Source organism: Triplophysa dalaica, chromosome 10 (assembly GCF_015846415.1).
Source record: "Triplophysa dalaica isolate WHDGS20190420 chromosome 10, ASM1584641v1, whole genome shotgun sequence".
NCBI lineage: Eukaryota > Metazoa > Chordata > Actinopteri > Cypriniformes > Nemacheilidae > Triplophysa > Triplophysa dalaica.
The window spans coordinates 8,964,415-8,979,122 of NC_079551.1; the positions used below are offsets into that span (position 1 = coordinate 8,964,415).

Below are 14,708 nucleotides of genomic sequence, written 5' to 3' on the forward strand. Positions count from 1 at the left end.
GGACGCTGCCAAACAACATGACACACATTCGTACTTCCTTTGGTCCCTTAAAACTAAGCAGTCGCTCGTCATTTTGAACCACGGCCAAAGTGCATTACGTATTTTCCTGCGACCAGTGCCAGAGGGTATAGCAGCAGAGGGCGTATGCTTACGATTGGGCACACAGGTGCTAAACATCTGTGCACGGCGTGATGTCATCTCGAACTGTTACCGTGACATGCACCAGACAACTGTTTGTCTAGAGCACAGGTGTTTTTGGACACTGACGTCAGAACGTTCATCCAGGTGTTTTGGAGAATGTGAGTCATACATTTGACAGACAAGCAGAGGTGCACTCTAAACATGTCTCATAGTTTTATCACCTCGGTTTGTCACGTTAGAATGTCAAGCAACCGTATGAAACAAGGGTTGGCGAAAGATAAACGTTCAAAGTGCTATGAAGAGATTTTTGGAAAGGTGTCAAGGAAGGGATTGTGGCCAACAGCCGTTAGGAGAGCCAGTCGAAACATAGTGTAACATTCTGCATTTCTTCTCTACCTGTCTGTGCCAAAACCGTCAGACGGGCCCAACGGTTTGGACGTTAACGCTTTGAGTCCCACATCTCTGAATCATTCTCTGAAACATCTCTGGATGGTGTTCACCTAAAAATAAAAATTCCGTCATCATTTATTCAGTCTCGTGTGGTTCACAACCTGCACCTGACTCTTCTGTGAAACGCAGAAGAAGATATTTTGAGAAATGTTTTAGTGGTTTTGTGTCCATACAATGGAAGTAAATAGATGTCCAATGTTGTAAGTACCTTTATTCTCAATTACAGGGTTAAATCTGGCCGGCCTGCCTGTTCACCTCTCCATCCTTTTTTTAAACAAAACGCACTCACTCCAAATAAGGAGAAGTGCTCAGACTGAGTTTGGACCTGGCCGTGCCTTCTCACAAGTGGTTAGATATGAAGACCGGTGGGGGGAGCAAAAAGGGAATGCGCATGTATCTGGGGGTGACTTTGGTTGGGTTATGTAGAGCGATCCAACATTGCTGGTTTCAGGCAACATCATCTGCATTCTTCTGCTCTCCAGCTTCGCATCCCTCTGCCTGCGCGATCAAGAGTCATTACTTTGTAGCTTCCCTGAATTTGAGATTTCGGACAGGCTCTACATCAATCTGCAAACATGGAGGCCATCAAGAAGAAGATGCAGATGCTGAAGCTGGACAAGGAGAACGCCATCGACCGTGCGGAGAAGGCCGAGACGGAGCAGAAAGCAGCGGAAGAGAAATGCAAGCAGGTACGGTCCAAATCTGAGAGACTCGAAATTCAGAGAGACTCTAAAGAGAATGTAGATTTAGTTCCAGATTTGTTGAGATGTCATCAGCTTTGATCCATAGAAGTGTGCAAAAATGGCAGTTCTGTGTTTGTTTTTTCTATAAAATGCAGTACGACCAAAAATGTATTTAACTACATTAATTTTAATGAAAAACCAATTCAAATTTGAAGCTCAAGCTCACGTTTTTCAAATAAAATATTAGATGATTATATACTAGTTTGAATTAAAAACCATGTGATGAACTACAGTCCTGGTTCTTCTGCTTGGACACCTGTATAAACTTAAGGGTAAAATGAAACTATTAAAATTAGTTAACAAATATGTGAGCCAGGACAACAAATCCTCTTATGGGTAATATTTTTGAAATTGAGATTTTTAAATCTTCTGAAAGCTGAATAATAAAGCTTTCTATTGATGTATGGGTTGTTACTAGGATAGGATCTAGCAGAAATACAGGCGTTTAAAACTCTGGTATTAACTAAATATCATAATGATTTTTGGCATTAAAGAAAAATCGATAATTTTGATCCATACAATAAATTTTGGGCTTTTACTAAAATATTTGCCTGTGATACTTAAGACTGGTTCTGAGATCCAGGGTCACATATATCTAAATAGATTTTGTGTTACTGTATACTATACAATATAAATATTGATTCACGTCCACACCACAATAAATTGCACATTACATTTTTTGTGGAGCAATACATTTGTCTGCTGTTGCCAAAAACGAATCCTGAATAGTCAGGCTGGAAAACATTGAGCTCAGTGGTATTCATCCAAAAAAACATTTCCATTCACTTCTACTGTATAGACACTAGACTAGACCAATGCAAGTCAATGGGTACCACCGTTATTCGGTTACCAACAATCTTTAAAAATCTTTTGTTTTCTGTAGAAGAAAGTAATTTAGGTTTGAAATGACAAGAGGGTGAATAAATGATGACAGAGTTTTCATTCTTGGGTGAACTATCAATTTAAAAGTTCTTGTTTGCTTACTACCCACAGATGAATACCTTTGTTAATCAATCCATCACCATTCAGAAACACCAAACGTCATAAATGGAAAATAGAAGTCGGACTATCTGGAATCCCAGGAGATAAACAGAGCCTCTCTTGAGCATGACAGCACAGCTAAACTGATAGCCATAGATTAGCAAAGTGTTTGTGATCTCATTGTCTGCTGTGTGTGAATTGTCACCACGGTCTAAAATTAAAACCATTTATCTGATGTCAACACCAGAGCGTACAAAATATGTGCCATTGTATCTTATACAATTCTATATAATATCTATACAATACATTATTTGAATGTCACAAAATCATTGGACGATAAGCAGCGAGGTAGCATTAGCCGTAGCCTTTAAAAGTTCATGCGGAGAAATGAATTTCATTCTTCAGTTAATGAAAGACAAGAACACAGGAGGGACTGGTGGCTGCCATTACGTCCCTGAGAGAGCATAATGCACTTCACATTTAATTAACATCCTAAGGCGGGCTTTCTAGATATTACACATCACTCTTATCTAGAAATGGGTTGAATAGTCATCAGTGTCCCTTAGGAAAAGGTTCTGGTTTTATGCTTGCATAGGGAAATTCACCGGGTTTGCAGGGCAGCTGTTAAAATACTTTGTTAAAAAAAATTAAAATTAAAATTAAAATTAACATTAAAATTAAAATTAAAATTAAAATTAAAATTAAAATTAAAATTAAAATTAAAATTAAAATTAAAATTAAAATTAAAATTAAAATTAAAATTAATTAAAATCATTAAAATCATTAAAATCATTAAAATTAAAATTAAAATTAAAATTAAAATTAAAATTAAAATTAAAATTAAAATTAAAATTAAAATTAAAATTAAAATTAAAATTAAAATTAAAATTAAAATAAAATTAAAATTAAAATTAAAATTAAAATTAAAATTAAAATTAAAATTAAAATTAAAATTAAAATTAAAAACCAATGTTTTATGCACTATAAAATTAAATGCACTTGTTAAAAATGCACTATAATATACATAACAAGGTGTATAAAAGCCTTACATAGTGAAGCATTATGTTTTATTACATTTGAATGAGCAATTTCTATACACACACCACGGACCCCCTTGCATGGAATTCTTCATGTTGTTTCTACAGTAAGCTAGAGTGTGTTTCATAAATAGGATATCTCCTTCAAAAACAAAAACACAAAGATAAAAATATAGTTATGTGATAAAATATCTGTGAAAACAATAATAGCAGCCATTTGTCTCTAAATAATACAAGACTTTTCTTAGATAAAATATGTTATCTCTCTCTCTCTCTCTCTCTCTCTCTATCCCCCACAGTTAGAGGACGAGCTTATGGGCCTGCAGAAGAAACTCAAACAGACCGAAGATGAACTGGACAAATATTCAGAGGCCCTTAAAGAAGCCCAGGAGAAACTCGAAGTGTCTGAGACAAAAGCTGCTGACGTAAGTGACGCATTCCTAAAGACTCAGCTTTATCAACACAACATCAGACCGTGAAAGATTCCTCCAGGGTTTGAGGCCTTTGTTATGATGTTTGTACTTCCTGACACTTCCTGTTGGTCTCGCAGGGATTTACAACCCCACCCAACACAATGTTTGGGAGGGAGTCAAATATCCCCCCCACCCAACCTTCATTTACATACAGGAGTGGCCAAAAGTGATGTCCGGGGGGGATATTTTTGTACAATATTTTCTTTTGCTGGAAATATAGGAATAGTCTGTCATCATTTACTCACCCTTATGTTATTTCATACCTGTAAACATTTCTTAATTCTGATGAACACAAAGAACACAAAGAAAGATATTTAGATATTATAATTTTTCCTAATGGTAGTGGATGATGTCCCAGACCTGATAATTGCTTACATTCTTCCAAATTTCTTTCTCTATGTTCATTGGAAACAAAAACATTGATACAGGTTTGTAACAACCTGAGGGTGAGTAAAATCTGACAAAATTTTCATTTTTGGTTTAACTGTCCCTTTAATGCTCCCTCATTAGATCAAAGTGTGAGCTGGACATACAATTTTACAGTATTAATTGGTTAGTAGCTCCCCGTGACCCGAGATAGTTCGGATAAGCGGTCGAAAATGGAATGGAATGGGTTAGTAAATCAGTAAGCAAGTAACACACACACACATATTTATAAGAATCTTACGCCACTTGGTCCCTTAAACCCGCAAGGTTTATAGCATCATTTCAAGTGTCACAATGCGAGCAAAATTCATTTCTTTTTCAAATTCTCTCTTCTTTAGCTTTACCTTTGCAATACCTTGAATAAATCAATGTCCTGTCATACAAAGACAGTTTTACGTTTTACGATTGGAAAATGTCTTTCAAAGACTAAAATTAATCAAATCAAAGAAATCATGTACAGTAGCTGTTGGAACATGTTTGGTCTGAAGAATCTGCGCTTTCAGATGTGTTTATAGCTGTGATCACACCTGCACGGGTCTGAGCGGGTACATCCGGTCCACTACACTGATAAGCTTGTTTCTCCTGCTCTGACCTCAAAGGAAATGAGCGCATGAGAAGGAAGCTGAAGCGAAAAGGTTGTTTGCGAATCCTTAATGATTCCAGTATGGGGCAGATTCGCTTGGGCCGCGTGAGGTTCCCTTCTGATATTCCGAAAACATAGTTTCATAGTTTGCTGTTATGCTTATTATCACCCCATTATTCGTACATCAAAACCAACTGTGTCATCAGATTATACTTTATCCAATACCAAGACAAATAGAAATGTGTTGGGGATCTTCAGATATTCTTCTTGACACGATTGTAGAAACTATAATAAAAAATATTTCCAAATTCACACCGAAAAAGTGAGGAAATGAAAGAGGCGCTTCAATGCAGGGGAGATTTCGGAGGCCTGTTACTGATCAGTCGGAGGACCGGCAGGGCAGACCGGGGCTTCGGTTGCCATGTAGCAGCCCAGGAATTTCAGGAATGTAGGAAAAGAAAACAGAAAGAGCCACACTCCTGTGACTAATGAAATCAATGCTTTGAGATTCCTGTCTCGACTTTGGAACAAAAGCAAACTTCTGCACAAAGAATCAGAGCAGAAATGGCATGTAACATCACGACGTGACTATTTGATTGTGGGGCTTGTTGTGCGTCACTGTGTTTCTTACGGTAATGTCAGATACTAATAAATAAAATAAAACAACTTTCATATTATTATTGTAATAATTGTTTAATAAATGTCAATACAAATAAATGTCAATCAAAAGCACTACATTCCAATACTATGATAATGGATAAGTTGCATTCAAACGTATTATGTCTTAATCAACTGAGTTACACCAGCAAAGGTATTTTGGGTCTAATCAGGTAAAAACCTTTAATGGTATTGGGAGTGTTGGGTAAATTACTCTGAAAAAGTAATGAATTACTAGTTACTCGTTACATATTCAATAGTGTAATTAGATTACTGTCCAAATTACTCTGTCCAAAAAGTATTTAGTTACTCATTACTAATTACTTTCTATATCCTACATCAACCTTGATTAGTTAAGTGATTCAAGAATATACACGAAACGGCTCATTGAATTCATTCAAATAATATTATTAACTGACCAAAGTATTACAAATGTGAGAATTATACATTAAAGCACAGTTTTTAAAGTAAGACTTTGAATTTTGAGGTCAATTACGCTATTGCACACGCATATATTTAACAAAGTATTTAGTTTAAGTAAATCAAAAGTAACCGTATTTAAATTACAGAAAACATATGAGTAATCCCTTACTTTACTTTTTCAAGGGAAAAGTAATTAAATTACAGTAACTCATTACTTAGTAACTAGTTACACCCAGCACTGGGTATTGGACAGTAACTTTAGAAAAAATCTGTGATATAAAAAATCACAAAATACATCCAACAGCAGTGAGAGACAACAAAATCTGGCAAATATTATAAAAGAAAATATAGGCATAAATAGAAACGTATTTATAAAATCAAACCAGATAAAAAATGGGACGAGGATACCACGAGCCTCAAAAAATGAATAGGATTCCTGCGCGCCCCGCCCCGCGTGACGTCATCCGGAGCAGAATCGTAACTTTCCTGCTGGACTTCTGCCTCCTTAAACTCCATCACACAGACATTCCCGATGAATCCATGAGGCAGGAATAACCTCCCGTGAAGACTTGTTAGTGATCAATCTTATTTTTGTATCCATCCGAACTTGATATTCAAGTGGACATCCCGGTTTTTTTTCGTTGTCTTTTATTTGCACTGGCCATCCAAGCATAGCCGCATTCCGTTATTTTTTGTATTTACGCGAGATCGTGACGTTTCTTTTACTTAAAAAGTTGGTTCGCGTTTTTTGCGCATCGTTTCGACAAAGTCGCGGATTCGTCTTGTTTCTAGTGTTGAATCAGATATAAAGTAGTTAAAATGACAGGTGTGACTTCTTTGGACGCGGTTAAGAGAAAAATCCAGACTTTGCAGCAGCAGGCGGATGACGCGGAGGACCGGGCGTTAGCTTTACAGCGCGACCTGGACAACGAACGGGAACTGCGGGAGAAAGTAAGGAAAAAACTTGACTTCCTCCCGTTATTTATGTCTTCGGACGTTCGTTTCTCACGCTGCGGGCTCTTCTGCATGCTTCTATGAAGACCAGCTTGTGTTAAAAGCTGTCATGCTCTTTGAAGACAATAATTGCATGTTTAGGTGAACAGTGAGACCTGTGAACGTGAGGATGTGTTAGGAAAAGGCGTTGGTCCAACGTCCCATTTACGCATTACGCACGACGACTTTTACGCACACGTCTGACGTTTTCCCTAAAAGTTTTATTGGAGAATTTTCTTCACTTTCATGAAAATTACATACTTTACAACATGCTACAGGAAAATATACAAACTTTAGTAAAATACAACAATTGTTGCTTTTTTATTGTATACTACAGTATTCTGGAGTTTTGACTTTATTGAATGGACAAACAGTAATACACATTGTATACTATTGATATAAAATAAGATAATGTTACTATTAACATCAAAATACTTTTGTATTTTACAACAGTTTACTAAAGTATTCATGTGGGCACAGACCATTTAAAAACGTTTACACACTGTTGTGAATGTTAATTCTGTATTGGGGCATTCAGATTATTGCTTGGTTTTGATTTGATTTTATCTAAATGTGATATTTCAGCCAAAAATGAAAATTCTGTCATCGTTTACAAAGTTATGTATACTACCACCAGACTGAAATAGCTTTTGGATGAATAAATGGATGGATGTGATGCAACTTAAAGTGATAGTTCAGCCATAAATGAAAATTCTCTCATCATTTACTCACCTTCTTGTCATTTCAAACATTATTTCTTCTTTAGACAACAAGGTATTTTGAAGACATTTGGTAACCAAACCGCCCACCCATTCACTTGTATGGACACAGAACCAATGGGGGCCAGTTGGCAACATTCTTCAAAATATCTTCTTTCGTGTTCTTCAGACGAAAGAAAGTCATATAGGTTTGAATTAGTAAAGGGTAGAGGGTTAGTAAATGATGACAGAATTTTAATTTCATGGCTGAACTATCACATCCATCCATTTATTCATCCAAAAGCTATTTCAGTCTGGTGGTAGCATACATAACTTGGTGTAGCCCAAGCTATACGTATTGATTCAGTCATTAATCCTTCATCTAACCATGACACTGATCCGCTACAAGACTACGTTAATAAATTTTTTTTATGCCAAAATGCTAGTTTAGGACGCCCCCTCCCCTTTTCCCCATAGTCTTTACGGGATATAGACGTTCCATTTAATGAAATTTTATGACTCATCCCCTGTGGAGTCCTAAAGTTGGAAAGATTGCCATAACCTACAGTCTGTCGCATTTGATTGGTCTCACTGACATGGTTGAACTATGAGAAGAATGTTCTCAACTAAACATGAAGTTTTATTAAGCAATGTCAATGAATAATGGTACATAGTTGTCGATTTCATGTTTTACTCAAGACACACAAAGGATGTCACGTCACATCATATACACCCCATCCGGATCTCCCAGAGGAACCTGGTCAGGATGTTGTCTCTGGTTCCACATTTAAGCTTCCTGTGGACCCTTTTCATACTCAGATGACCATGCAGATATGCAGCAAACTGGGACTGCTAAAATGTACTGTTCAGAAGGACCAAAAGTTTTTTTTTTTAGCATTGGGTTACAAAGTTTTGCTAGCTTGGCTTTTTCCAGGTGTGAGTCCTCCACTCCCAGTATGACTTTCTCATGACGGGACAGACATGACCTTTGTCCCCTTTGTGATGGTCGCAATACGTTTAGGTCATAATTTACATTGTCAGCAACATGACATCATCTTTAAGTCTTTTCAGTTGTAAAAATTAGAAAGTGAATCGAATGCTCCTTAAATTTGCATTGACATTCTCCAAAAAGAATATAGAAACTATAAATATATATTTTAATCTAGTGTAAACTTGATTCATACCTTAAAAAGTTTTTAGTTCATTTTTTGCAAGATTGCTATTACCTTACTGTTTAAACAATTATTTCTGTAGCTTTTTTGGCTCTAGCTCAACAAGTATAGGAGGTTGACTGTCTTTCATTTACTGGTCTGATAAACCTTATTTTCATAATATCAGTCCATAAAAAGGTCATTACATTGATAGGGTTTGTCTCTGTTTGCTCAGTGCCATGCATGATAATAAGTACCATCCATCTCGGAACGTCTTCCAGTTCAACCGAACGCAGAACTATCCTGTGATTCCCCTACAATTTAAAACTAAATGGATAATTGGAAATGGATGTCCTTGAGCTGGTTTTAACGAAATCGGATCTGTCCTAATCGCTTCTGCGTGGATCCTCCCTTTTGTGTTGTTCGGTTGGCCTCTCTGTTGGGAATTCGTGCTTTGGTGTAAATGTAGGCCGACGTTTGGTTCGTCTGGTACGTGATAAACTATTCAAGGTTGCATTCAGACGCTGTTCTTGATAACACGGCTTCATGAGCGCTTTAGTTTCTACTTTTCTGGGTGATCGCTTTCAAGTATTTTTAGCATTTCAGGCATTCTCCAGGTCCTATTTTACCATATATGGCTCGCGTCTGAAGCAGCCAGAGAATGCAGTTACTGAGGAAAGGGCACTACGCTTCGGGGAGTTTCCTGACCCTGTACTCAATGAGCTTGTGGGGTGGAAAGAGGAAGTGGAGGGTGTCCATTTCCTGTTCATTTTTCGCATTGCCTATCGTTGTGGCTCGCCTTTATTTGGAGGAGGGTAATACTTCCTGAACTTTTGATAAACGGCTCGCTTACTTTGGTATGCTGACTAAATATCTGTGAGTGTAAGTAGCTCAATTTGACCTCCAATTTGCCGACAGCCTGTCTGACTCGCTCATGAATAGTATATTGAAATACTGTGATGAAAGATGTATTGCGTTCTACAAATTGAGAAATCAAGAATAGAGAATGTTCAGGCACAGTTTTCCACCACGGCTAAGTCAAATATGGAAAAACCCAATCGTTGGGTTAACCAACAGTTGTGTTTGTCTATTTGACCCAACCATAGGGTTAAAGTGATAGTTCACCTAAAATTTTAACTCATTTACTCACCCTCATGTCATTACAAACCTGTATGCCTTCTTTCTTCTGCACAACACAAAAGAAGATATGCTTACCCGGCACCCATTGACTTGCATTGGTTTTGTGTCTATACAACCAGCTTTCTTCAAAATATCTTCTTTTGTGTTCTGTGGAAGAAAGTCATAAAGGCTTGAAATGACAAGAGGGTGAGTATATGATAACAGAATTTTCATTTTTGATACAATGTTGGGATAATAGGCCTGTATGCTTTAATTTATGTTCATATGTGTGTTTAATCAAGATAAGACCTATTTATGCCATTTAGCTGTATTACAGCTATACATAATATCCAGAATATAAAGTTTTATGTTCATCTTGATTTGTTTACTACTCCTGTTCATCTTCCAAGTATGAATACTTATACCGAACGCTAGCCAGGATCCTATAACTCAAGGAACTTCCAGCAGAACCGACTCTAAAAAGGTGTAACCAGTGGTCGATTTCTGTTTTTTTTGTTTCCCCCCGTGCCTCGTTTCATCCTATTCCCATTTTCTTTTTCCTAACAACCCTTAAAGTTTAAACACAGACACTGTTTCTTGGCAGCCAGATTTTCCTACCGTTCTGACAAACTGAATGCTCACTCGATCGAGTGCCCACGCCATTAGAGAGCAGTGGATATTTGTCATAATAATTATAGTGCAATTATAAATGTGGTTAGTGGGTAGTCGTGGCGTCTCTTGAAACAGAAGAGGTGGCACAGAGGTACCATTGTGTTCGATCTGAGGTCAAAGTTTGTTTGAGTCACAACGGGTGGCGGTCGTAAAGGGTGTAAAAATGTTTCATTTGTGTGCAAACTGTGTTTCAGTTGTCACTCCCACATCATTCTTAACGTTATTAAACCTTTTTTGGTATTACAGAGATATAATAAATTACATTTCAATTCTGGCATGAAATAGTGCATTACCTCCCAAAAAGGCTAAATAGATTAACCTTTTAAACTTTTATTGTCATCAGGCTGAGGGCGATGTGGCGGCCCTGAACCGCAGAATTCAGCTGGTGGAGGAGGAACTGGACCGGGCTCAGGAGAGACTGGGCACCGCACTTCAGAAACTGGAAGAAGCAGAGAAGGCAGCGGACGAGAGCGAGAGGTGAGCAGAAGCCTTATGCTAATGAGAATTTTATAAATATTGACAAAATCAACGAATGGCATCATTGCTTCCGACCAAACAACCTTTTGTGACAAAGTTATTTAGCCTCTTGAACATGTTTTTCTCATTAGATAATCCACAAGCATCGTATATAAAATTAGTAACCACGTGGTGGAATTCAAGAAATTTGTGGATGCACAGTTTGAAAGGTTAACTAAAACAGTGTCACAGAACTGTGGCAACAGTGCATTGATTCAACCGCTGTACTTCCAGAGGTATGAAGGTCATTGAGAACCGTGCCATGAAGGACGAGGAGAAGATGGAGATCCAGGAAATGCAGTTGAAGGAAGCCAAGCACATCGCCGAGGAGGCGGACCGCAAATACGAAGAGGTACATCTGAAATATCAGGAGGAACTCGAGTGCTTCTAGATGTTTGAAGTTTGAGGCTTGTTAACTGATCTATGTCTTTATTATAGGTCGCCCGTAAACTGGTGATTCTGGAGGGAGAGCTGGAACGGACCGAGGAGAGAGCAGAAGTTGCTGAATGGTATCACCTGTCTAGCCATGCACTTTGTGTTTAAAAATCATTTAAGTATATGAATATGAATGTTTATGAGTGGATGAGTCAAACATTGTTTTTTTTTTACTTGTGTGCTTTCAGCAAAGCTAGCGAAATGGAAGAGGAGTTAAAAAATGTTACTAACGCTCTTAAATCTTTGGAGGCTCAGGCAGAAAAAGTAAGCGAAAACCTCCTTTGCCATGTTATTTTATATTGTTCAAGCTTTCGCAATTTCAGACTTCTGCGATGAGTGTTTACAATCGGCACGGTCCAAATGCGTTAAGATTTCCAATGATTTACATAGAAACAAGAACCACGGATATGACATTCTTCATTATGTGTGTTTGTTATTTGTGTTCAGTACTCAGAAAAAGAAGACAAATATGAAGAGGAGATCAAGGTTCTTAGTGATAAGCTGAAGGAGGTAAACCAAGAAAAAGATATGCCTGTCACTATCCTGAATTTCTTATCAAATCCTTAAACTTTTTTACTGTGGTTTTAAGGCCGAGACCCGTGCCGAGTTCGCAGAGAGAACAGTGACCAAACTGGAAAAATCCATTGATGACTTGGAAGGTATGAATGCTTCTTGTTTGTTTTTTCACGTTTGTGTAACTGTGGCCTTTTAAAGAAGATGTGAAACAAAGGATGTAACGAAACGGCTTTAGAGTCAAACAATATAGCTTTGAGTAAAGAGGTCTTCAAAGTGTCTAATGAACTTTTCACCCTCTGAAATAACCACTGGTTTTACTGGTCACAGATGTCTCGTCCTCCCGTGACAGTCATAAATCATTTTGAAACATATTGTTTTAGGACTTCTTCCTCAGGTTTTCCAGCAGACTCGTATTTCAATTGCTTGAGCGTTTTGTCTGGAAGATGTTATATTATATTAAAGTATGTCTGAGTCTAGCATTGCTTTAGTCCCGGGAGTAATGAAGTATGTCTGTTCCTACACAAGCTCCTACAGCTCTTTACGTGACTAAACTTTGCATTCGCTTAATAATAAAAGTCCATACGACTGGGCAGTCAGTAACCAGAAGTAACCAGAGAAACCAGACAGGCGGCGTATCTTCTGTGGGTCAGATGTAAATTTTTACAGCCGTTAATGTCCTCATTTGCTTTTCCTTAAATGTCACGATTTGCTTAGATTGTTGATTGACTACAACAAACTCTGTAAGCTCTTCATGAGCTTCTCCATTAACTTCTTTCGTTCTGTTTTTCTCCATCTGCTTTCTGTCCATTGCTTCTTCTCATCTTTTGCTTTCCGGCTTCTCCTGCTCCACCTTCAGATGAACTCTATGCTCAGAAGCTGAAGTACAAAGCCATCTCTGAAGAGCTGGACCATGCTCTCAATGATATGACCTCTTTGTAGATGCATATCTCTCCTGCTCTGTTTCTTGTAGTGACTTCTTGCTATCTAGAGTTTCTTGCCACCTTTTGCATACCTTGCATATCATTCTATGTGCCATGCTTGTGCTAGTCTCAATAAAAACACTCATCGTCTCATTTCAGACCCTCAGTCTGCTGTTTTCATAGGTTCATATATATAAAGCTACAGTGACAAAAGAAGATATTTTGAAGGATGTTGGTAACTGGCACCCATTCACTTGCATTGGTTTTGTGTCCAATACAAACGATAGAAGTGAATGGGTTCCGGCGATGTTCGGTTACCAATTTTCTTCAAAATATCTTCTTTTGTGTTCTGCAGAAGAAAGAAAGTCATACAGGTTTGAAATGACATGAGTAAATGATGTCCGAATTGTCATTTTGGGGAAACTATCCCTTTAATACCCCTTACAGGAAAACCACATGATGCACATTGATATTACGTTTATGGAAATTAAACACTTAAAAGTTGCATCGCTATGAAAAATTTGTGTACATTTGTAAAAACATCTGTCAGCCTTTTCCATGTATGATATTCAGAGGTCCACAAAGGTGAGGTTATATTTCAGTCATGGTTTGTTGTAACTATGCATATATAATATCACTTATCACCACTATTTTGCATAAAATGTAATGCTGTCACCAATCAAAACACTGACAAATGCAAGAGAATCTAATTTTGAATGAAAAATACTGCAATATACTATTTATTTAATATGGTAAACTGTAGTAAAATTCCCACATACTGTAGTGTTTTGAACCTTATATTAGTAAATATTAAAACATACTGCAGTATACTACAATTTACTATTGAAAATAATTAGTATACTAAGTATACTGGATCTCTCTACTAAGTATACTAGAGTACATAATGTGTGTAATATAACAGTTGTGATTAAGAGCTTTCAATAACTAAACCATAATACTAAACATTTGTATGGATATCCTACATGCAACTAATTATTAACATAACAAATAACTAATAAAACGAGTAATTTCTATCTTTTCATGTTTAGAAAATTTATCATCTGCTAAAGAAGAAAACCTTGGAATGCATAAGGTGCTGGACCAGACGCTTCAGGATCTCAACAGTTTATAGGAGATGACGACAGAGGCACGACGTTCATTTTACAACATTCCACAAATACTTACGTCATTCCCGTTTTTTAGCAGAATACTCATGTTATTTTCGGTCCGAGGTATTTTGTTTGTAGCTTAATTGCCGTCCTGAGCTCGAAATTGTTTCCAAACCTTCAAAAATACAAACAGAGACGTTGCTGTTGGGGTGCTATAACTTGATTTATCTTCAGAAAGTACATTATAAGTGTTTTAACAAATGCTACACAACATGGAAGTCGTGTACGTGAAAAAGAAATACTTCATCATTAATCCCGCATTTCTGATATGAATACCGGTCTAATGAAGACGTTTATACTGTACATGTATTATGTGTGTTTATCATGCCACCTACTGGCCACACGATGTACTGCAGTTTAATATTCGATCTATTTGGTTTTGTTGAAATGACATTAAGTTTTGTATGACCTTTATTTGTTTAAATTGAATATTTTATTTGAAAAGAAAACTACAGTTGTGTTCTGGAAATGGTTACTATTATCCATTGATAAAAAGCATAGTATGACCATCATTATGAAACCACTGTTACTTCTTTGTCATTATTTTGTAATGCCCTTGAAAAGCTTGCTATCTGCAAATGCAACTTGCAACTTCATCCTCTTTT

The 14,708-nt window shown here is 37.1% G+C and overlaps 1 protein-coding gene across 4 annotated transcripts; it reads left to right on the forward strand.

Annotated features, from left to right (window-relative positions):
• Positions 1 to 973: 973 nt before the first annotated feature.
• tpm4a (tropomyosin 4a) lies at positions 974 to 14,615 on the forward strand. 4 transcript variants are annotated; one of them, XM_056758312.1, is made up of 9 exons: positions 974 to 1,280; positions 3,652 to 3,777; positions 10,891 to 11,024; positions 11,298 to 11,415; positions 11,502 to 11,572; positions 11,687 to 11,762; positions 11,946 to 12,008; positions 12,088 to 12,157; positions 13,984 to 14,615. In XM_056758312.1, exons 1-9 carry the CDS (start codon positions 1,167 to 1,169, stop codon positions 14,064 to 14,066), a joined length of 855 nt encoding a protein of 284 aa, XP_056614290.1. In that variant the 5' UTR covers positions 974 to 1,166; the 3' UTR covers positions 14,067 to 14,615. The 4 variants fall into 4 exon arrangements, with proteins under 4 accessions (XP_056614290.1, XP_056614289.1, XP_056614292.1 ...); XM_056758311.1 differs by lacking the exon at positions 13,984 to 14,615 and adding an exon at positions 12,871 to 13,087 and having other exon boundaries at positions 975 to 1,280; XM_056758314.1 differs by lacking the exons at positions 974 to 1,280; positions 3,652 to 3,777 and adding an exon at positions 6,419 to 6,865.
• Positions 14,616 to 14,708: the final 93 nt, after the last annotated feature.

Bases quoted from the DNA above. Each gene is read 5' to 3' on its own strand.
- tpm4a (XM_056758312.1), top strand. From the start codon at position 1,167: ATGGAGGCCATCAAGAAGAAGATGCAGATGCTGAAGCTGGACAAGGAG. The intron at 11,025-11,297 runs GTGAGCAGAAGC...CTGTACTTCCAG, and splicing joins GCAGCGGACGAGAGCGAGAG to AGGTATGAAGGTCATTGAGA. The intron at 11,763-11,945 runs GTAAGCGAAAAC...ATTTGTGTTCAG, and splicing joins TGGAGGCTCAGGCAGAAAAA to TACTCAGAAAAAGAAGACAA.